General features: G+C 42.3%; 1 protein-coding gene across 33 annotated transcripts in view; it reads right to left on the reverse strand.

Annotated features, from left to right (window-relative positions):
- Positions 1–24,328, reverse strand: part of MADD (MAP kinase activating death domain) — a 132,969-nt gene that overhangs the window by 65,245 nt on the left and 43,396 nt on the right. For 10 of the 33 annotated variants that reach the window (XM_030559839.1, XM_030559844.1, XM_030559848.1 and 7 more), the window contains 12 exons: positions 23,264–23,367; positions 22,428–22,621; positions 20,358–20,638; positions 19,611–19,750; positions 16,977–17,078; positions 16,122–16,160; positions 14,809–14,868; positions 14,255–14,357; positions 13,334–13,520; positions 12,969–13,119; positions 7,154–7,360; positions 452–505 (listed from right to left, as the gene is read on the reverse strand). In XM_030559839.1, coding sequence (XP_030415699.1) covers positions 452–505; positions 7,154–7,360; positions 12,969–13,119; positions 13,334–13,520; positions 14,255–14,357; positions 14,809–14,868; positions 16,122–16,160; positions 16,977–17,078; positions 19,611–19,750; positions 20,358–20,638; positions 22,428–22,621; positions 23,264–23,367 — 1,622 coding nt within the window. The remainder of the gene's footprint in view (positions 1–451; positions 506–7,153; positions 7,361–12,968; positions 13,120–13,333; positions 13,521–14,254; positions 14,358–14,808; positions 14,869–16,121; positions 16,161–16,976; positions 17,079–19,610; positions 19,751–20,357; positions 20,639–22,427; positions 22,622–23,263; positions 23,368–24,328) is intronic. The other 23 variants (XM_030559852.1, XM_030559864.1, XM_030559862.1 and 20 more) reach the window with 9 other exon arrangements.

The following is a 24,328-nucleotide window of genomic DNA, read 5'->3' on the forward strand; positions in this document are numbered from 1 at the left end:
AGTTGATACTAGAGAACAAATCTGCCATTGCTGGAGAATTGCAGGAACAGAGAGTCCTTCACACCACAACTTTCAGACACAAACTGCTGTTAATGTCAAGGTACTGTCAGACAAAATTGCCTGACTACCTTCTAAAAAGAGGAGCTGGATTTTCATGGCAAAATTTATTCCAATTACTTTTTACATCAAGTGGTGAGGTGGTTTAGGAGGCCTTGTACTGAGCAGAAAGCACATCTCCTCTTTTCTCTTTGCACAGAGAAACACGGGCACTTGATTTCTCCAGGGCACACTGACCTACTTGGGCTGCCCTAGGGTGCAGGATTTTACCTGAACACTTTGTTGTGTGTGCAAAAGAGCATGGGCTATGGGAGCACACTCACCCCAGGCCTGGGGAGTTGGCAGTTATGGGGAGGCTGGGGGAATCAGTTTCTACGTTTCATCATTTCCTTACTCTGTTTTTCCAAAGCTTTTTGCTTTTTCACTTCCTGGTGCTTGTTCCACAATTCTACCAAAGATGCAAGCAGGAGAAAAAGAGAAAGAGTCAAAGGCTGGTCAGACAGGAAAAAATGAAAAACCAAAAACCCCCAAAAACAACCCACCCACCCTTATACCTCCAAACAATCAGAAATTAATGACAACTAGTGAGTGAAGGATTAACACCATTCTACAACAAATCAATGTTAGGAGTACAGAGCTGCATCATTGCCTATTTATTGGATTTCAAAAATTAGGGATGATCCAACACAGTGAATCAGCTGAGCAAAAACAAAAATGGTTTTTAAAACCAAATCTGCCCAGAAGAGCTCATCTCCTTTCTTAAGAAGGGCTGATTTAAAGATGGACAGTTGGGTATTTTATCCCCAACATTTCGGTTATCACAAAACTTAATATTCACACCATGTCATCGTCAAAGAAATGCGCAAAAGAAACAGCATTCCTGGCGAAACAGAAATTGCATTTTAAAAACTTTCCATTGTCAGTAATCTTGCTTATTACTAACACCACAGAGAGAGATTTAAAATAAAATAAATAAATAAATAGGTGATATTTTTTTTAACTGACAGTATCCTCATAAGTGCTGAGCTCCACCTACTGGCCAGTACTAGGTGCCTTTTGGCCAGGGGATGGATGGATGGCTGGATGGATATATATATATAAAATGAAAGAAAAAGGAGAAAAAACAGAAATCAGGATTCCAGTCATGGCAAATGCTACCCTAAAGACTTGAGGCAGGTCACAGTTCTCTTTCCAGCTGTAGATTCCAGGGACAATACACAATGAAGAGGTCAAAGTTGGGGTTTTTTTTGAGTCTGTGCATACACTCTCCTTTTCAAACTTAACACTCTGATAAGACAGAAAATAGAAGCACCACCCTGCACTATAACCAAGATTCTGCAGCTGAGACGCATTCATTCTCATGCTTGGAAACATCAAATAATTCCAGGTGCTGGCCCAGTGGCAGCATCACAAGTTGGTATACTGGAGCCCCCCATTTGAATGCTGAGCTTTACCCTCTGTCTCCCTCGGATGGTGGAGGCTGGGAATGCTACACAGGCAGGACTCTCAATTCTTGTAAGAGCAGGGAGGGGAGGAAGAAAGGAGAGAGGAGGGTTACTTTTCTGCAGTGACACCTGCTCAATCAAAAGCACTGATAGAAGCGTGGCAGGAAACCCATCCAGACCTTGCAGATGGAGGTAAGTAAGGGAATCAGGCTCTAAATCAAGAAAACAACAAGTTGGTGAGGAAGTCTATGACGATATACAAGAACATCAAAGGGAAAAAGTTACAACTCCAGTGGAGGGCTCATCTCCCTCCCCAACATTTCGTAGGCCCCAGATTTCAAATTGCCGTGGGGGATAAGCTACATTGATTGAGGCAGATAGCAGTGGGTGAGTGTTGGGAACATGGCTGTTAGTCAAATGGGTTTTATTTCTGCTTATTAGCTATGACAATCGTGACTGATGGGTGTTTCCTCCACACTGACAAGCTGACAAACTAACAGGACACTTTTTCCAGGTTAAACAGTATCCTGTAGGCTTGGCTGCAGTTTCCCATGATGGAGCACACCAACTGGCCTTCTCTGAAGTGTATTTACTATACGCTTTTTTTAAAATGCTGCTTCACAGTTTTTAAAGCCTTCAACCCTGTGATGGTTGGGGACCTGAACAGCAACGCCTTGTTACTAGGGTACCTTTCCTGAGTTACCTACCAATTCATCAGTTCTTAGAATGTTTATGGCACACGCCAAGATTTAGCATGATCCAAAAGGGGATTTTGAGAGCAAAGGTCTTCATGGCATCTAAAAACAGCCTCAGCTTATACTGTGAAGTATTCTTTAGCAGAGAAAGGGGGTGGTCCTCTGATAAATCTGAGACTGGCAGTTGAAATTCAGAGGCATGGACATGGCATAAGAACCTGAATAGAAGGAGAAGGTAGCCAGGAAGGATCTGGTACAGACAGCTTAAATTGCCTGGGTGGTACAAAGTCTTTCCCCTTTGCAAAAAATTGCAAGGAGTCCAGTGGGTCTCTAAATATTAAAAACTCCAAGTCCAAGACTTCAGAAAACACTAGACAGTTTTCATCTTGGTTTACTGTCCTTCTGAGTAGGTTTAGTAATGACACTTGATATCAAAAAGCCTTCTACTCCGGTACAGCCTGGAGCCAAGCCAAAGAAAATATCCTGAAGAAACCCTATTTTCAGAAAATAAAGAGAACATTTTTGCTCTGGGTCTTCCCTGTCATGGTTACCAGGACAGCATTAAGGGCCAGCAACACACAAAGATGGAAAATAAAATAGGTAAAAACAAAGATAAAATGCATCAAAAACTTCTTCATGGTGAAGTCTTAAGAAGCAGGTCCTGACCTGTCAATGCCATCTCAGAGCTCTCTGCAGGCCAGGAATCCTCCAAAATGACTCAAGTGAGGTGGTCTGTCAAAGACTGGCTAGAACCAATGGAATGCAAACCACACACATTTCCTTTGAAAGAAAGCTAGAAAGTATTTCAGCGAGAGAAACAGCCTGATAGGAAAAGCAAAGGGAGAAATGTGCTAGCTACTGGCTTTAAAAATGCTCCCCATATCAAAATTCCAGTGAAGGCACAGTATGGGAAGATGCCTGAAACTGGTAGTAAGTAATACAAAAATCTCATAACATGTAAGTGACTGGTGTTCCATTAGGCAAGAGAGGCCCAGACCCCACAACCTTTATAGAGATTTTCTGTCTAAAGTATTAATGCAAAACAAAAAGAAAAGACCCACTTTGTGTTGAAAAAGCTACCACTCTGCCATTCTTCTGTCTAACTAGGAAACACAAACAGAAAGAACTATGATTATAGGCTTTGCCATTGTCAGGGATGGAGAACACATCAATTTGAATACAAGACATTCTGAAGATTTAAATGGAGACAACCATTCTGAGAAAGGTCAAGGACCACAAAAGTGGTTCACACTGGAAAGAGTTCCCCTTGAATTTTTGAGAAGTTCTGTCGTCCTCTGCTTGTCTTACCTGTAGTATATCATAAGAACTGTATCTAATTAGTTGCCATAATTACTAGATAACAGGTTCCATCACCAATTAACAATGCATGCATATGGGCACCAGACAGGAAATGGTGCTGTACATGACACATTCCATTCATTCTGGTGATCTATTTTATCCCCCTCATTCCCCCTATTTTGTTTTTGTAAGACGGAAGCAAGCAGATTTCTGTTATTCAGAATTCCCCTACACAACAAGATTTGCTTTACTGAGAGGCTTATTTATATTTGCCTTCAGCGGCTTTTATATATCTTGATGCTGTAACTATCACCAAAGCTTCCATATACTTTGTTGTTTTAACAATTCACTAAATTTAAAAAAAAAAAAAAAAAAAAAAAAAAAGCCTCTTCCCCTCAAAAAGAGCTGACGTGACAGAGAAGACAGTCTATGCATCACTTCAAAAGGAATTTAAATACACAGTCAAAAGCTTGGCTGTGACCTAAACTCTGGTCATGTAGCTCCAGGGCCCCTTTGAGTATCTTCTTATATCTTCCATAAAGATCAAACAGGAACAATAATACTACAATGGCAGCTTTGAATGGTTTACTTGTAATGCAAGATGATCGCCAAAAAATATGATATCCAGGTAGCCATCCAACATAGTCCTGCAGATCAAGCCCAAAACAGGAGATCTCATCTGAGTTTGTTAGCTTCACTAGAGAAAAACTGTGGTGAAAGCCTGTGTGTAACCAGAGACAAAATCTAAAAGGTAATCTAATCTCTGATCCTAAAAAGCGAAAGGAAAAAGTTTATCAACTTCCCACTGAGGTGGACCAGGATGCCTAAAAGCAACTGCTGTTGGAGCAGATAAATTTAAATTCAGGGTAGACTAGTTGCAGAATAAACTAGCCCAATGGAGAAGAGCAAGACAGCAGCTAAAGTGTCAGAAACCAAGACTTCAAAATAAAATCTTCTGCAGCAAGGCACATATGACATCAGGAAATTCTATTCTGCTAGGGGGATGAATTTCTAGCTCTCTCCCACAAGACTGGTTCATCATCTCCTGAGACTTATTTCATATTCCAACTGATCCCATAGTCCAAAAAGATGGCCCATGTTTTTAACATCCTTAATATCCAAATGGGAACTGAAAACCTAGGACCTACTCTCTTGAACAAAGAAAAAAAAAGCCATTGAGTAATGGATGGAGAAAGCACATATCGTCTTCAGTGGAATTCCTTTGGCAGATCCAAACAAGGAACTGGTCACAGATGCCAATTTATTTAGCTGATGAGTCCTGGAATCTCACTCAGTACAAAGGATCTGTAACATGTCTGAGGGAAGGATGCATATAATCTGGTTGGAAATAAAGATGTTTATTTCTTCAATCAGTTCAATCCATTTTCACAGGTCTGGACAATGCATCCTTTGTCTCTTATATGGAAACACGGAAGGACCAAGAAACTTCGGTTGAAGATGACAGCTCTGCTGAAGCCAGCTACAAGCCATTTCATATGTTTAAGTCAATTCACCTATTATGAAAAACTAAACATCCAGGCCAGCTGGCTAAGAGGCAAATTGTGCCAACTGGGAGATTGATAGCTCCCCTTAGAACTTAACAATGTCAGCATTCACTGATGTCTCCTGACATTAATCTGCTTTCTTCACCTAAGCTCCTATGATATTCCAATTTGTTATGCTGGCTCAAAGCTATGGAAGGCCATTGAACTGCACAAGTGTCACTGAAGGCAGAATTTGTCCAATAAAACCTTTAATATTATTGACAATGCATGATCATTTAAGAACCTAGCCTGATTTCCAGATAAGCCTACAGGGCTCTCTTTTATTGTAAACTGAACACAACTGAGATAAAGTCTGAGACAAATGTGAAACCCTACAATGCCACATTTATGGTCACCTTTTAGAGTAGAAGTACACTTTAAGAAAACATGGCTTTAGTGACAAGGTAAAACTTGTCACCTAGAGGCTATTCTACAAGGGATATGTGGACAGCTTTTCAGGCTGACTTCTTTTAAAAAATCCAGATTCTTTTCCAGTTGTTTCATTCCTTCTTGCATCAAATACCCTGAAAAGACAGGTGGCGGAGATTGGGGCTATCAGCAGCATAGTTAGAAGCTAACCTGTCCCCTGTTCCCCATTTAGGACTTCTGTAGCACTACATCTTTTAAGTCATGTTGCAAACATGGATTGACTGATCCTTCTGACACTCCTGTGTGCAAGTTTCAGCCAGGAAAGGACAGCTAGCTGTCCTGTCAATGATTCTTCTTCATTCTTATCAAGAATCCCAGGCAAAGAGCTTCCACCTTTCTGAGTTCCCAGCTGAATCAAAAAAAAATTTTTTTAAAGAAAATCTTCCTTTTTTCTTTCTGCAGAGGAAAAAAGAATCTAATGTAACTTGGAGGCATTCAAGCCCCTATAGTTTAATCATAGAAATAAGATCACTTTTTATTTCCCTGGGAGATTTCCAAGTAAACTGAAAGCCTTCAGTTGTACTATCACTCCCTGGATCATCTCTTGAATCAAGGACGCATACTAGGTCAGAGGCCAAGGATTCAGCATCCCTTAAGTGGGACTCAATCCAAACACTGGCCACTATACGGGCGGAGATTGTGGGGGGAGGGGAGAATGTTTGTACCTATTTAGTCATATGAGTATCTGGTACTCTCTCCACCTTGTACAAGTCACTGCAGACTGGATGTGGTAGCCTCATCAGACTCTGCCTTCGGGTGATAAATCCTCTGTACAATGATTCTGTAAAACCTGCTCTCCCTTTGTCAGGCTATACATAGTGGTGCTCAGAACCTAGTCTATCAGTCCCCATTACTAGAAATGATGAGAAGAAAAAGGAATTTTCCCATTTGATTATCAGGTTTCTTACCCAAAGATACAATAATCCAGACCCTTCCTAAATCTTGTTGTTTGACCAAGTGAAGATCTTTTCAGCTAGCATAAACAGAGACTGGAATATACCTGATAGTTTTCCTAGTTATTGTCTTTTCATTTTTCCCTCCCCCACATTAAAGAAAAGGGTGACTGGAGAAATTTCCAATAGCCAGCCTTGCAAAAGCTGTTTAGGTAGGCAGGCAGTCTGCCTGGCATGATGTGGAAGAAACACTCATCAGTCCAGATTACTGAAATTGAAGAGCTGAAACCTAAAATGTACAGTCAGTGAAATTCCTAAGGATTTTGCTGTTCATGATTAGCAGATCCCTGGTCCCTATTTCTATTGGCATACACACCCCAGATAACTTTCTCCCAGTTATAGTAAAGAATGACAGGTATTTTTTGTTTTATTTAGTCCCTGCTGTGCTTGCTATTTCCAAGGTCCTGCAGACCCCAGAATCATCTCCTTCAAGTCATTTTATGAATCCCAAAAAGTGTCAGCCATGGAACACACTAAGGATTTTATCAAGTATCAACGTTATTTGGAAAGGGTTTAAAATGAAAACTTCTCAAAAAAACAAATTGCCCTGGGAAATATTCCTCTACAAGTGAAAGAAGAGCAGGTATGATTGGTCCTTGTGATCCAGGTGTGAATGAAGCACGTTACTGCAGCAATGAAGGCAAGTGTGTTAGAATGGGGAGGATGCAAGCAGAACCTAATGCTAGGGAAAAGCCCCTCCTCCTGCATTCCACATGCACATCAATACACACCAATGGAAGCAATAAAATTTTCTTCCTTTAGACTCCTTGTGTCAAACTCCCTTGTCCCTTTTCCTGCAGAGCTTGCTACCCTTGGCATGAGCTGGGGTACTGGCAGTTTCATTGCAGGCTTCGGTTCTGCCCTCATGGCTAAACCAGGGTCCTTGCCAACCGGAGTGGCTGCTCCATCTGTTGGACTTCGTTTTCTTTTTTCTGGTTCTTTAAGAGAAAAGAGAACAAGAAGAGAAGCAGAAAAAAGTGTAAGACAGTGGAAAGAAGAGAGTGGGGGGAGGGCAGAAGTAGGAAGGGAAATAGGGTAGATGGTGTTAATAAAGCCGAGTGCCTAAGACAGCATGAATGAAAAACAGCCACTTCTCAGATTTAGACACTCAAATAGATTTCACCTCAGCAGCACTGTGAAGAGCAGGGACTGAGATAAGCCCATAAGCAGCCGGAATTGTTTTGTATTTTCCATGGTCAAATCATTGGCGCCTTCAGTTTGATGTCAGGGACCATCCCAGTTTCTGTCAGGTTGGTGAAACCCAGTGGAATTTCAAAATCTGTGAAGGCCCATTCTGTCAATGGCTTAACAACACTCACAAGTGCTAACAGACTGGAACCTAGACATCCCATATCCAACATTGTCCTCACAGGTCACTATGGTCTGACACTAGTGAAACAGCAGGGGAGAAGACTACAGCACTGATGATGGGACACCTACTCCCAGGCTGATCTATCTGCTTTAGATGCTCACAATTTTTTCTTTTCCTCTGACACATTAACTATGAGGCCTCTTCCCACCGAGCTGTTCAGAATGGTGAGACAGCAGCCTGATCAACCCAGAATACCACCTCTGGAGCACCATCAAGTTTCTCTTACTGTGAAGAATTCTCACAATAACGGATGTAAGAGAAATAAGTAACATTAAGGGAAATCGGTCTGCCATTGTGGATTCTGTGTTGGTGTTGGCAAATACAAATCTCGGGCAAAGTACTGATGATGTCATTCAATCAGCAGGAGTAAATGCTGAAAAAGCTGCAGCTGACTACCTGACAGTTCATAAATTCATAGATTGTAAGCACAGAAAGGACCATTACGATCTTTTAGTCTAGCCTGCATAAAAGAGAGCATGGGATTTCACCAAGTAATTCCTGCACCAGCCCAATAAATGGTGATTGAATTAGAGCAAACTGGAGAGTCTGTACAGCTTCACTTAAATTAAAATATTATGGGGCAAAGCTGGAGGTTTTGGCAGTTGTATAGGGGGAAGTCAGGGCTTTTGACACCTAGCCAGGCATGGGATATAGTTAGAAATTATGGAACAAACAAATTAGCTGGATGTTTCTTATAAAATGATTAATAGTAAAACAGTTAACAAAACTATCAAGAACTAGTGGTCACCAAATGAAGCTAACAGGCAGCAGGTTTAAAACAAACAAAAGGAAGCATTTTTTCCACACACCCAGTCAACCTATGGAATGCCTTGCCGCAGGATGTTGTAAAGGCCAAGACTATAACTCTGTTCATAAAAGAACTAGATAAGTTCATGGAGAATAGGTCCTTCAATGACTATTAGCCAGGATGGGCAGGGATGGTGTCCCTAGCCTCCATTGGCCAGAAGCTGGGAATCGGCGACAGGGGATGGATCAGCTGATGATTACCTGTTCTGTTCATTTCCTCTGGGGCACTTGGCATTGGCCACTGTCAGAAGACAGGATACTGGGCTAGATGGACCTTTGGTCTGACCTATTATGCCTGTTTTTATGTTCTTATGTTCACTGTCATATTTAGGTTTCAGTGTTAACCCAATGAGATGAACAAGGACAGTTCTTGCATCTCAAAAGCTATTACTTCACACTGTTCACAGACTTAGGAAGACAATAATGAATTGGTTACACTTCACCCACATTTTCAAGGTTTTCTTCACAACCATAAAGGCTAGAAACAATTTTTAAGTGAAAGCTTAGCTATAGGAGAGTAATGTGGCAAAGAGGGACAGATTCCCATTACAATTGTGGAGTACACAAGAGCCTGTCTACCAGTGACTAACATCAGTAAAATGTCCACACTAATTTTATTATATCTGTCAGTAACCTTTGATATCTCTGACTATGAATTGTTGGCTTACTTGTGTCTTGCTAAGGTGGATGGGAGAAGGCCATGTAGTGAGTTTGCTTCTTCTCAGACATCTCAGAGAGTGATGATGTACTTTTTCCTTTCCCCAAAGATATACTCTGTTGAATCCTACCCCTAATTAAACTCACAGATTGTCCCAAAAGGTGCAGACAGAATGAACATGCTTACAGGTTTAAATGACATAAAATTCTTAAAAGTAAGGAAGCACTAAAGAAAAGCAAAGAAATGACAAACTGAATTTCTCTGAACAAAAAGAAATGTGGAATAGGGATGTTCAAGGCTCCTAGTGAGGCTGCAGATTCGTTAAATACACTTTGATCTGTTGCTATAACATGAAAAGAAGTCTGATTGTAAAGGCACTGTATTGGGCACTGCCTTTCTGAGGAGTTGTGACAAAGTGAGAATTTTTTGTAATATTTTTAGGAGGCTTATGCATGCCTCAGTTTCTCTCTATACTTTGCATTGCTACCGGGCGGGGGGGGGGGGGAGATTAAGTTTGCACTCGAGGCAGACTAGGGCCACATCTACACTACCACTTATATCGGCAACACTTATGTTGCTCAGAAGTGTGAAAAACACATCCCTGAGTGACATAGTTTCACTGCCACAAGTGGTAGTGTGCACAGCGCTATGTTAGCGAGAGCTTCTCCCACCGACATAGCTACCTTTGCTCTTTGAGCTGGTTTTGTTATGTTGACAGGAGAGCTCTCTCCCATTGTCACGGAGCAGCTACACAAGCAATCTTACAGCGGCGCATCTGCATCAGCAGAGCCGTTCCACTGGAAGCTCACTAGTATAGACATGGCCCAAGAGACATGTGTGTCTCACCTCCCTGTCTGGGTGGAATGAATAGAGTAATTGAGGAACTGGCTGATTCCGATCCAGATCAACAAGGGGTCCAAAGAGACACCAGCTCAAATAACACATGAATCAACAGTGGGAAACTCTGGGAGGCAGCGAACTCAGCATGGCCTTCCCTGGAGAACAAAGGATAGAGTGAGAGTAACAGCTAGCTTCCGAGGACGCTGGGAGCTCTCTCTACTGGAACTAAGAAAGGAAGTCAGAGAGAGAGCGAGCCTGACTATGGAGTTCACTACAGTTTGGCTGGTGAATTGTGGCTTGACCAGAATGTACTGTGCTTTAACCTTTATTTCTCTATGCTAATCCAAGGACTTCCAGTGCTGTGTTCCAACTGACTAATACAGCCTGCTCTGTCTTGAAAATGCTATTTGGGGTGTCACTGCAAATAGTGACTGGGTATGTTAGTCCCTGTGAGTGAAGCGTGAAGTCTCTACCAGGAGTCTCTCTCAGTTGAACTCACTGAGCAGAGCTCATGGTGTAAAACAGGAGTTCTAGAGCCTGAAAGCTCAGTCTAGAGATGGTGCAGCTTCGTTGCTCACCCTAAAGGAAGAATGAGAACCCTTGGGGGTCTGGCACACTAAAAGGGTTCCTCAAAGAGACTGTTCAAAAACTGGGGGCAAAGCACCAATCCTGTGGATCTGTGACAGGGGCATTAACCTGCCTCACCTGCATGGCTATCATCACTGTGGGCTGAGACCAAGGATTTACTAACACACTGTAGCGCCTTCTTTTCCCTGATCCTGATAATATATATGGAGATATACCTGTCTCACAGAACTGGAAGGGACCCCAAAAGTCCAGCCCCTGCCTTCACTAGCAGGACCAAGTACTGATTTTGCCCCAGATCCCTAAGTAGCCCCCTCAAGGATGGAACTGACAACCCTGAGTTTGCAGGCCAATGCTCAAACCACTGAGCTATCCCTCCCCACCATGTGTCCAGAAAAGAGGAGGAAACAATACATCACCACCTCCTCCATGGCTGTGTTGCAAGCAATTCCTAAGATGTAAACCTAAGGGTAGTACCATCACTACTTCTTTAAAATGTCAATTTCTTCCCTCCATCTTATTTCTTCTACCATTTTCCTGTTACTTCCTATTTCCCTTCTGTCAAATAAGAATTCTGTCAGAATACATTTAATCTTCCAATATTTTGCTGTGGCCAGAGAGGTGAACTAAAAGCATTAACGAGCAACTCACTCTGGAGGTGAGAGATTTGCTTACAACAGATCATCCAGAGGAAAGAGCAATTAGCCAAATGTTTCCCAAGATAAGTCAGGCTCCCAGAGCAGCTCACTGGATACTGGATCATTTGATGTGATCAGTGGTCTTCTAGCAATTTAACAGAGACAGAAGCTGTGTTTTGCTCTTTCCTCTTTTGTGTGTGTTTTTCTTCTTTTATCTTAACACACATCAGACTTTAGCAACAGAACTTAAGAACTAAGCAATACCACCTAAAATGGACTCTGTCCCCTTTGAGGATACTTAATACCATGTGAGATTACTGACAGGTAAGGTTTTTCCCTTTAAAAGGCTCTACACAAAGAAAGAGAGCAAAAATAAGGGAAACTGCTAAAAAAGGGAGGTTTAATCTTTTAAGTTTTCAATGTTTTAACTTTATGTTTTATGTGCATTTAACAAATGTTTTAAAGATTTTTCTTCTCTGTTTGGGGATGGTACAAAACAATGATATTACGTCCCCAGGAAAAAAATACCCAAATCCAAATTGCCACTGTTAACTTGGTGGTAAAAAGAAAAAAAAGAAAAGAAGCAGCAGGATAATTTAAAAACAATATAAAAACTCCTATCAAATTTCAGACACAGGGTGATGTCAAATGTGAATTTGTTCCTCTGTTTCAATTTCGTCAGCTGTACCACCAACACACAGAACAACATTAAGCACAGTCACCTTTTTATCAAATACAAATTCCCTTTGTGCTTTCTCAGGGCCTAATTGAGACTTAGACCTGGATGGGAGAAAATGGTTAAGACTGAATTTGGACTAGATCAAAACGAAGCTGGTGAGATGAGAGAGAAAGGCTCATCTAGAAGAATGGAAGCAGACTGTACCAGCCCTTTCACTTGGTGGTAAGTGCTACTTTTTCCCATAGGGTGCATAGCCACAGGGAACAAAAGGTCATTCACTGCGCCTGTATCTACAGATAGTGCTGGTTTGTAGTGATTTTTTCCCCATCTGTCCAGGCATTTGTCACAGCTACGCTTTGCCACAGTTATGCAGGTCCCCATCCCTCCAAGATGGATTAATAAACTTTATTTGGGTCAGCTTCTGGAAGTTTCCGCTGGCACGGAACACAGTTACCTATCTTATGAGTGGAGTGAGTCCATATAAACACATTATCACAAGTATCAGCTACTTACTCAGTTCCAGATGTAATTCAAAGCGTTCATTAGAGTCTCTAAAGCCTGATGTGATCTGAGACCTAGTTAGAGACACTACCTCTTATATCTAGTCATTCCAGATGTGATCCAATGAGGGGTGTCTGCCTGGAATTCAACTCTCTGAGGTTGTGGATAGGGCATTCTTAGCTGAAGGCCCCCACTTTATGTTTGTCTCTCAGAGACCCGGTCTTTAGATCAGGTTGCACAACTTGTGTGTTCAGTCAAGAATTGGAGATTATTTTGATTTGGCCAGTTGGCTGTATTAGGCAAGAGAGTGTTGTTTCAAGTGCATATGTTTTTAGTAATTATGGTACAGCACCTATGCACCTTAAGGGTGCTATAAAAAGACATTCACTGTACACAGAAGCACACAGCAGCTAACTCCAGAACAGTGACCCTGCATGCTCTGGTGCACTACACTCTGACACATTACCTTTGTTATAATAGTGTGTGTGTGCTATCTCCAGCAGGCCAAAGACACTGGCCATGCCTCCCAAGCCAGCGTTTGCATAAGACTGCTCCAGGCTTGACACAGTGCATTTCAGCAAGTCCAGCATCCCTTTGTAAACCTTGCGGTTGATCTCCTGCAATGAGAACGCAGGCAGTGAAGATGCTTCACACATGAGAAATCCATCCCAGCACAAACACACATGCACACTCCAGCAGGGGTTCACAGATCAATACACCGTTGCACAGAAATCATTTTCTACTATCTGGGTTTAGGAGTAATCTAAGATATTGCCTCAGAACATCCTCTACTAACCAAAACTGAGTAATGTGAGGGAATGGAACACTGACCACATCCTGGATGACATCCTGCTGAGCATCCTCCTCTGACTGGATGGTGCGGTTCAGTTTGCTTAGTACAAAGATGCGGAGCTGTTCGCTCTCCAGCAGACGCCGGACTCTCTTCATATTCAGCCAGCCAACACCCTGCCCATCAAGAACGTTGTGCACAACCTCCTTCAGAAATTGTTGGTTTTCACTGCAGGATGGAGAGACGGGAATAACAGGCAGAAAGCAGCAAGACCTAGGTACACGGGATCTGTAGGCATAATAGGGGATCTGGCCTGGACAACTGCATAAACTTGTTCCACGTAAAAACGACATTTACAAGTGGTGGATCTAAACGTGGTTCAACATGTTGCTAATGTAACTACATTCAGCCCAACCGACATACTGTAGTAACTGTCCTCACTGAACTGCTCAGAGCAGTTTGTCTTCTGATAGCTATTCTGCCGCAGGATCTAACATACACCCCTAATGCAGTCTGACTACACTACTGTAGTATCTAACCTAATCCAACTGCATTTAAACAGGAGCAACAAAGGGAACAAGAGGTCGTATATCTGTCAATGCTTTTCATTTCTCAGGACTGAGATATATGGTCTATAAAAGGGAACTCATTCCTTAAATTAGCTCTTAATTCAGGAATCAGAAACCTCTAGGAGCCTGTTCTAAAAGAGATGAGGCCTTTGAGAGCTCTCAAAAATATACAGATTTGAGCACAGATTAAGGCCATCAATACCTTCAAACTTCCTGTGTAAAAACATCTTTTGAAAGTTTAAGACTTCAAGGTGTATATACTTCCCAAAGGCAACTAGCACAGAAATACAGCTTTGTATTCAATAGTGAATCTGATACAGACTTTTTTGCAGGAAGTCTGGAACTGCCCTACCATTCATATGTATGCACAGAAGTCAGGACAAGTATTTTTACCTGGAATTGCTGGTTCGCCCCTGAGGTGATGGAGATTCCCTCTTCACTGTTGGGCTGTGCTTAATAACTGAAGACTTCTGATCGACCAGGGCCCTCCTGTTCCCTGTATGGGAGAGGAGACAGGATGAGGGAACAGTCATCAAAAAGGCAATCCATACCCACGGCAGCAAGAGACATTAAAGTCAGCTAGTGCTCCAGTTAAATTACAGATAAGACTTCAGACAAAATGGAAACTCAGAAAAGCAACAGCATATACCGTATTCTAGCATCACACATGGGCAGAAAACAGTAATGGGAACAATGCAGAGAGGGAAAAGATGGTAATGGAAGCAGGAGGTGAAGGGCAAGAGAAGCTTGGCTGCTCTGCATGCAGTTCCATCGCAAGAACCATCTTTGGATTAGACACAGTATGTGTAAAAGCTCAATGCATTAAGGGGTGACTAGTATAGATCATGTGATACTGGTTACCCAGTGAGAAAGTTCGCCCAAAAGGCAGGCATAGAGGATGCTTGGAACTGTTACATCATGCACAGCGCATGCTCTAGGGAACCCACCTTCATTGTTTACAGGGCCAGCTTCAGTAATAATCTCCATTATAGTATTTAACCCAAATACTGGGACACAAAATACACAATTAGTAGTGTACTACAAAATCTCCACCACCTCCAACCAAGAGTCCAAGTTAGTAACCAGCTTCCTCCCAACCTTCCCTCAAAATCAAACCCAAGTGACACAACAATACGAAGGGTCCTTGAAGCCCCAAAGAGAGCATGGGGCCAGCCAAATTTATGAAACAGATTGGCCAAATTTCAGGGACAATGTACTGCACCTTCCATTTCACCAGCACTATCAAAAACATGTGCCTAATTGAGAAAGTGAAGAGATGTGCATGAAACAAAAACTAAAGAAAGGGGTGGAAATTGCTCATGGAGCAGTGATGAAACGGACATTACAGAAGAACAATCCCAGCATCATTTTCCTGACTGCATGTTTGTAACTCTAAGGGAAGTGCAAGAGTTATTCAGCAATTTAAAACTACACAACAGACAGACAAAAAAACATTTAAAACGATCACATGCGCAAGGGAAACTTCACCCAGGCCAGCATTTACACACACACATGCAAGCATTTATACGTGTGCAAATGGACTGAACGACGTTTCAACACTCACACCAAAGGTCCTGTTGGGCACATCTATACAGCCCCCAACAGGGAGCCACTCGGCCCAGGTTAATAGACTTGGTTACCAAGGCTCGCACTAGTGCTCTAAAAATAGCTGTGTAGACAATGCTTCAAAGTTGCTGCTCAGGCTGAGGCTCAAGAGCTAAAGGACTAGGCATGGGAGTGGGCTTCAGAGCTCAAGCCCCAGCCCAAGCAGCAACTTCAAAGCATTGTCTACACAGCTGTTTTTAGAAGTCTTTGATCTGGGCTGTGAGGCTTGCTGCTGTGGGCTGTGCGGACATATCCGTAGAGTTATAACTGTCAAGAAAAGAAGGGAACAAATTGCAGGAGATGAGAGGAAAAGCATGAACATGGAATAGTAAAACCCATCACTGTTTTCTTCCAGTGTGTGGAATCAATAGCAAGTTTAACTAAGACAACATTCTTGTACACTGCCCAACCCAGTCATGCTTCCTATCTTTTACAACTGCTGTGGGAATACAGCCAATGGGTAGAATGTGGAGTCCCAGAGAGTAATTGTGCAAAATTTCCCTTAACATTTCCATCAGCCCAGCCCTATCTCTCCTCATTTTACACCCAGAGCAGGATTGCTCAGTCCACAAACAAAAATGGAAGTTCACACACAAAACCCAACTTTTGGCCTTTGTTACTACAAGGTCAAAGGTCAGCAAAATGTCATACCAACCTTCATTCAAATCCCTTCCCACTTCCAGATTAAAGTAATCTTTACCGATGAAAATGATGAGGGGAAAAATAAATAAAATCAGCAAATTAAAACAAAATAATAAATTCTAATTATATGTAAGAACTTAAAAAGCAAACAAATCCTTTGCCCAGCTCAGCAACTGAAAGGTTTCAAAGCAAAAAATGAGAAGCCCTGAACCCCCTTCTGTTATCAATAACCACCTCCAGGGTTAGCCATGCTGGGGCAATTCCCTAGTGTAATAATTTCTTCAGTCTCTAGTCTATAATATTGTAAAGCATTGCAAGGGAGAAGGAAGTACTCTGTTTACAGCTAGCTGTATCCAGGAGCTTAGGGTCAAATCTTCACTCCTGAATAAGAGCTACTGGGCTAATATTTTGCCTCTCTTTAGCGGATTTTTTATCTGAAAGCTGAAAAAACACTTTACAAACATTATTTAAGCCCCATAATCTCCATGCGAAGTAAGTTAGCATTATCTCCATTTTACAAATGGGGAAACTGGGACAGTGCTGAAGTGACTTGCCCAAATCTATACCGCAAATTAGTGGTAGAGGAGGAGTAGAACACAGAAGTCCTGGTTCCCAGAGTCCCCTATTCTAACCACTAAAGCACATTAATATAGTACAGGCAAGGAAACTTCTCCATCCCACAAAACACCCCAAGTGATGGGAAGAAGTCCTACCGAGAAAAATCAAAGAACTATCCAAGATGAACACTAATCCAAATCCCCAGAATGTCTTACACCTCCAAAATGCGATTTTGAGGGTGAATCCTTGGACTGCTTGGCAGCCAGAAGCATTGCAAAGGCAATAGTAGGCAAGGAGATGAAGTGGTTACCTTTCAGGCTGGGGAAGGGAGTGTTCTTGTCTCTCCCAGCTTTGGTTGGTAGGGCTAAGTTGGACAAACTGAAACTTGTGCTGTGGTTCCTGTACAGGCTGCCTACAACAGAAGGTGAAATAATCAAAAGTCTCTAGTGCTCAACATACACACTCCCCTCACTCTTCCTGCAATTCATGCTTTAATTCAGATCTCAGTAGCTCCACATCCCCACTATTGGGTTAACTCTCTGTATTCTCTTGTGTCCCAAAAACCAAACATGCCCCCTTGCTTATAGTTTAAATCTTTCCTGCTAAAAGTCAGATTGTTTTTAAAGTCTGTAAAAATCCTATTTTTTTTTATACTATGCTCATAAGTCATGGTATCCAAGACCTTGCTGATGCTGCAAATCATGGTACAGTAATATCCCACTTTCCACCCTAGGTTTTGAGACACCACATTGTGTCTTCAGTGCTTCCAAATTTGATTCTCTACCTGGAGTAATTTACTTGGTACCATTTGAGAGAACAGAATTCCAAAACGATCATGAAAACATGCAATCCTGAGATGGGAACTATGAGCAGGGCTTCATGTACTCTGACTCTGGAATCTGCTATGGAATCCATTTTTGTCACAGAATTGTGCTCCAAAATCTGAGCTTTCCATTTTTTTAAAACTTGTGTTTCTAGCACTTATAGGCAGTACAAAAAAAAATACCCATGAAAACATGACTGATTGTAACCAACACACTGCCATCTGCCCCAATCTGCAGATAGCCTGAAATAACCTCATTCATATGAGCAGGGAAGTTAACTGCCCTGAAAAGATGATCATTTAAAGATCAACAATTCATTATTTTATTCTATTTAAAGTCTTAGAGGAAAGGTCCTCTCATGGATTGGTTAAAAGATAGGAAACAAAGGCTAGAAATAAATGGTCAGGTCTCAGAATGGAGAGAAGTCAATAGTGGTGTCACCCAGAGGTCTGTACTGGGGCCAGTACTATTCAACATATTCATAAGTAATCTGGAAAAAGAAGCAAGCAGTGAGGTGGCAAAATTTGCAGATGATACAAAACTATTCAAGATAGTTAAGTCCAAACCAGACTGCGAAGAGCCAAACGGATCTCACAAAACTGGGTGACTAAGGAACAAAATGGCAGATGAAATTCAATGTTGATAAATGCAAAGTAATGCACACTGGAAAACATTATACCCACACTACACAGAAAATGATAGGGTCTAAATTAGCTGCTACCACTCAGCAGAGATCTTGGGAGTCATTGTGGAGAGTTCTTCAAAAACATCCACTCAATGTGCAGCGGCAGTCAAAAAAGCTAACAGAATGTTGGGAATCCATTAAGAAAAGGATTATTAATAAGACTGAAAATATCATAGTGCCTCTATAAATCCATGGTATGCCCACACCTTCAATACTGTGTGCAGATGTGGTCAACCCATCTCAAAAAAGATATATTGGAATTGGAAAAGTTTCAGAAAAGAGCAACAAAAATGATTGGGGTACAGAACAGCTTCTGTAAGAGGAGAGTTTAATAAGATTGATATTCTTCGGCTTGAAAAAGAGATGACTAAAAGAGGATATGATAGAGGTCTATAAAATCATGACAGGTGTGGAGAAAGTAAATAAGGAACTGTTATTTACTTCTTCTCATAAACACAAGAACAAGGGGTCACCAAATGAAATTAATAGGCAGCAGGTTTTAAACAAACAGAAGGAATTATTTCTTCCCACAACACACAGTCAACCTGTGAAACTCTTTGCCAGAAGACGTTCTGAAGGCCAAGACTATAACAATGTTCAAAACAGAACCAGGTAAGTTCATGGAAGATAGGTCCATCGATGGCTATTAGCCAAGGTCGACAGGGATGGAGTCTCTAGCCTATGTTAGCCAGAAGCTGGGAATGGGCGACAGGAGATGGATCACTTGATGCTTACCTGTTCTGTTCATTCCCTCTGGAGCACCTGACATTGGTCACTGTCAGAAGACAGGATACTGGGCTAGATGGACCTTTGGTCTGACCCAGTATGGCCGTAATGATGTTCTTACACTGCACCAATTACCATGGTATCAGAACACATCACTATTTAACTGTTAATCACTTTAGCAGAAATATCAAGGTAATATGTTTATCTCACCAATCCTATGCTCCTCTAAGTGTCAAAAACCCCAACTACCCTCTCGCACAGCTCCTACTTCAACCCTGAAAACTAGTATTCACTCACATGTCACCAGAAAAATCTGCAAGATATTAAAAATTGTGTATGTTGGTGTAGGGTAAAGAAATTGAACTTAATATTGAAATAAACAACATGGGGGGAGCTGCATTGATTAACTGTTTCAATATAGAAAATAAATTATCTAAATACCTCAATTTTCAAAATTTTAATGAAGCTGCCTCATAATTTCCAGTCTGCTACATCAGAGCACCAATGAATCCAAGGCCCTTTCTGCAGAACGTAGGCCCATATTACTGCAGAGTATGTAGGGCACTGTAAGGATAACAGGTCTGCCATCTTGGGGGAAGTTTCAAATTGCTCTCTCTCCCCTCCCCACTTTACAAACACTAAGGTAGAATCTCCACGAACACTAAGGTAGAATCATTAAAACCAGTTTAGAGGAGGCAATAGTACATACTGGCAAAAGACATAAGGCTCCCAAAGCCTTCGCTGCTGTTGTTGGAGATGGTGGAATTTGGGGAGCTGCCTCGTGAGTCCGACTCCGCATCAGAGTCATTGCCCAGCTTTAAACTGTTAGGACGTAGTAGCTTCTGAGACCTGGGGAAGAAAGTTCAGCTATTACTCACACCCCTGTACAGACTCCAGCTGCCATTAAATCTGACACTTATACAAGCTTCTAGGACCCATTCCACAGCAGTATCACCAAACTGGGGTTAAACAGAGGAAACATGAGGCACAAATATATCCATGTTCATGTTTCTATTACCTGCCAGAAGGTGCACACCATAATGATTCTGTGCTAAAAACCCTGAGCATTTTTTTATTTTTTACATAAGATCACCAATCTCTATGGTATCTGAGCGCAATGCCTCTTGATTCAGTTAGGCAAGTGTTCATATCTCAAATGCCACTGGAGATTTCCAAGTTCCTGCAGCCAATATCTAAGGATGACATCCTAGAACACTTTCAGGAAAATGTCAGTAATTGTGTCAGCTGCACAAATTTAAACCAAAGTCTGCAGTTAGCGTCAGTGCCCAGCCAGGAGGGGCTGCAGCTGCTCAGCATCAACTGGAGGAGACTATAAGGACATGCCTGGGATGTAGGAGATTCCTGGGGAAAAGAAGGCTAAACACTGAAGTACTGGAAGTAACAAATTTGACCTTGCCACCCCTTTATTGAAGAGCAAATGATGGGGGAGCCTTACCGATTCCCAGTCAGATTCTGGTTGAATTTGGGGGTGTAGCTCTCTTCCTGTTCCTCATCCTCTTCCTCAGTAGGAAACCCATATTGTGGTTCAAAGTATGGATTGTCATACTCTCGTTTCTTCACCATTCCCTCCACAGAGCTCATGCTGGCAGCTGGGCTTTCACCATCACGACGTTCCAGATTCATCTTGGGGAAATTTGGTTGCAGTGGCAAGGAGGGAAGGTGATTTGAAAACCCAGTAATCATCTTCTCCTCCATCTCTGCTGAATCTGCTGACTCCTGTGGACCAACCAATTTATCCATTTATCAATGCACACTCCCACAGAACTATAGGATAGAGCAAGAAAAGCATTCTGAGGGACTCTGCATACCATTCCCACAACCAGCTCCTCTACCCTGGGCTTTAAGATCTGCAGTAACAGTGCCTTGATCACCTTTCTGGGGCTTTATTCCGCTGCCCGACAAATCTTATCATTAAATATTCCCTTCGTTTCAAGCGAATTGCTCTGTATCCCACTATTGCACAGTAATGGGGATAACTTCCTTTTCTTGTTTTCTCCGCTCCCCTGGCAAGTCTGCTCTTCTTCATTTTTGTCAGACTATGTAAAAGCAGCTCCTCCCTCAGTCTCTCCCAGGATCTGTGTCGTCACTGTTTTCTCTCCATGGGCAGAGTTGTACCTGCTATTCTGGGGTGGCTCCTCCAGGTTCACAGAAAGCAGCAAAGTTGCCTCCTTAGTTTTATATTCTATTTGCCCAGAGATCCAACTGATTATTAAGGTTTCCTATCACCCTTTGATGTCTGAGACTCACTGTTTTCCAGAGATCCTCTCAGTGTGTGTCCATGCTTCCCCTCCTTGAGAGCATCATTTATACTAACTCATCTCTGGCTTGTAGCCCTCACCATCCCAGCATCTCCAGCTCACTGCTAAGCCTGCTTCTGTTCTGGGTGTTTGCCACTTCTCTCACTTAGTGTTCCCCACAAATCTGATCCGACTTAAAATTACAAAGTCTTCTAGACCCCTGTACTATACCCACTCACTACAGCCTTAAATGCCAACCCCCTTTGAGGGATTTTTATCTACCTGGTATTTGTCCAGCAAATACAAGAATATGAGTTACCGATATGGATGAGTCATTAAATTACTACCCCTCACAAGTATAAAAGAGTATGAACCTTATAATGAGAGTAGTTCATCAAAAATATTTGTATATATTGTGATTCTATATTGGATGTCTGACAGAAAAGCATATATATATTTATAGAATATCAGGGTCGGAAGGGACCTCAGGAGGTCATCTAGTCCAACCCCTGCTCAAAGCAGGACCAATCCCCAGATAGATTTTTGCCCCAAAAGGCCCCCTCAAGGATTGAACTCATAACTCTGGGTTTAGCAGGCCAATGCTCAAACCACTGAGCTATTCCTCACCTTGTTTACCTTAGCCTCTAAGGATAGAACAAGAAGCAATGGGCTTAAACTGCAGCAAGGAAAGTTTAGGTTGGACATTAGGAAAAAGTTCCTGTTAGGGAGGTTAAACACTGGAATACATTGCCCAGGGAGGTTGTGGAATCTCCATCTCTGGAAATATTTAAGAGTAGGTTAGATAAATGTCTATCTGGTATGGTCTAGACAATATTTGGTCCTGCTATGAGGGCAGGGGACTGGACTCGATGACCTCTCGAGGTCCCTTCCAGTCCTAGAATCTATGAATCTTCTTCACTGTCTACCCTCTACCTACTAGCTCCATAATTTTGCTATACCGGCTCTCGCATTCCCAGAACCAACCCCACACAGTGCCAGAGGGTTGAGGGAACTTACTCTCTCAGCTATAAGGCCTGGTGCCTCATTCCTAACCACAGTTTGATAGGGATAGGAAATATAGGTGCTTGTGCTGAAAGGAAACTTTTCTGAAGACCATAATGCTGCAAGCAAACTCAGCCTTGTCTATGAAGAGGGTGAAAAATTCATCTACCCAAGTCCATTTAGTAGGAGTCACCCTCATCCCAATTCCATTTGCCTAGATTCCACCCTGTGCCTTAGCTTGGGCGTGCAATAGTCCTAGTACACACATGATTCACTCCATGGATGACAGTGCTGGGGCTGCTACTGGCTGTAGTGCTGGAACTTGAGCGAGGCTGGTTGTTGTCCAGAGAGCTCTCACTGTCCAGAGCCTGCGCATCCAGGTCCCCTGAATATTCCTGGAAGTCATCAAACTCCACCTCACTGGCATCACCCAGGGCTGCATGTGTCAGGGGATCAACATCTGCAAACACATCACCAGGCATTAGAGACTGCTCACTATTCCAGCCTCTTGCCTAACACATAGTACCAACCTTCCATGAACAAACACTGCTCAGTGCCTTACTGTCCAACATGAGAAATGAGTTGGAGTTTCAATAACAGTTTCTTAAGGAAGAAAAACTACTGTCTCAACAGAAACTCTTACTGGCAGCCTCATCAGAAGCCAAGGAGAATTCTCTCTCTGCTCTCTACTAAAAATGGTTCTTTCTGATCAGGGCTGATGATCACTGAGTACTGTGAGGTAGGGAGAAGCTTGCACTACTGGTGCCCATGCTGCACATCTTCTGTGGATAGAGCACGTTAGTTTCCTGGGTTGTTAAACTAGTTCCTGTCACCAATACTACATTCAGTTCATTCGTCTCTCCCAAAGATTTTTTGGAGAGTGATGCTTACAGAAAGAAGAAAGTTTCTTCCTCTGACTGTCCCAGGATACAACAGAATAGGCTGAGTCTCTCTCTCCTACATAAGAGCAGACCATAATCTACCTGCCTCTCACTCTGAATGAAAGACTCAGAAGAGGCAACTTTCTCAAAGTGCAGGTGAATGGGGATGGAAGATCCATACAGGCTCAATGGAAGTGCAGCTTAGGAAGTTAGTTACTCACTTGGGGTATCACCATTAATGTTACATTTCATCATCTCGCTGACAAAGTCACCAAGGGAGGAGTAGGAAGAACTTGAGTCATCATAATCCACGCTGTCGCTACCACTAGGATAAGAGAGAGAGATGAGAGGCAGCCAAACAGCAACACAGGAGCTGGATGCTACAAGGTATGGATCATCAGCACTGCTCTACGGCTGTTCAAGCTTCATGCTGCACTGATCCCTCCAAAAGGGTCATAGCAGCGTGGCTGGCCACAAGCCAGAGGCAGAGGCTAATTTTTAAGAGAGCGCACTGTGACACTGCATCTCAAAGTAGCACCCTGGAACCCCCATATTCACCACTGTCATATAATTATGATATGCTTTGTACAAAGTATGCCTTGTGAGGTGGTATTTTAAAATTCTTGATCTGTTGAACTTTAACATCCTGTTGGCTTTTATGTGCTATCATTATATGTGAAGTTATGAAGCATTGCTATATGTGTTACTGAAATATATTGCGAGGTTGGGAGATGCCCACAGCCAACCTTTCAATTGCAACAAAGGAGCTGCCAGATGTGCTGAAGACCCATTAAAGGGAATCCATTCTCCCAATGGCCATCCCAGAGACTTCTCAGAGAGAGCACGTATGCAATGGAGACTGCTTGACCAGTGGGGACTGCCCGATCCCCACATCCCAGCAAAGATCTTTCCAGCAAGCTGGAAGAAAATATAAAAGAAGGAATGTGACATCATCACTCTTTCCTCGCCCTCCCCCAACTCAACATCTAGAAGACAAAAACACTGAACTGGGGAAGGGTGGTCTAAGCCTTTGTAATGAGGAACTGTAACCTGCTTGCGCCATCTTTCCTGCTAAGATACTGCTTGATTCAAATCCTGCTTAATCTGTAGAATTTAGATTGCAAATTTATTTTTATTTCTTAAGTAACCAACTTTGATCTCTATGCTTGCTACTTACAATCACTTCAAATCCCTATCTTTCTATAGTTAAGAAATCTGTTTTATATTTTTCCTAAAACAGTGTCTTTTCGTTGAAGTGCTTGGGACATCTCAGCTCAATTTACAAA

The sequence above is a fragment of the Gopherus evgoodei genome, chromosome 4, assembly GCF_007399415.2.
Source record: "Gopherus evgoodei ecotype Sinaloan lineage chromosome 4, rGopEvg1_v1.p, whole genome shotgun sequence".
NCBI classification, from domain to species: Eukaryota; Metazoa; Chordata; order Testudines; family Testudinidae; genus Gopherus; species Gopherus evgoodei.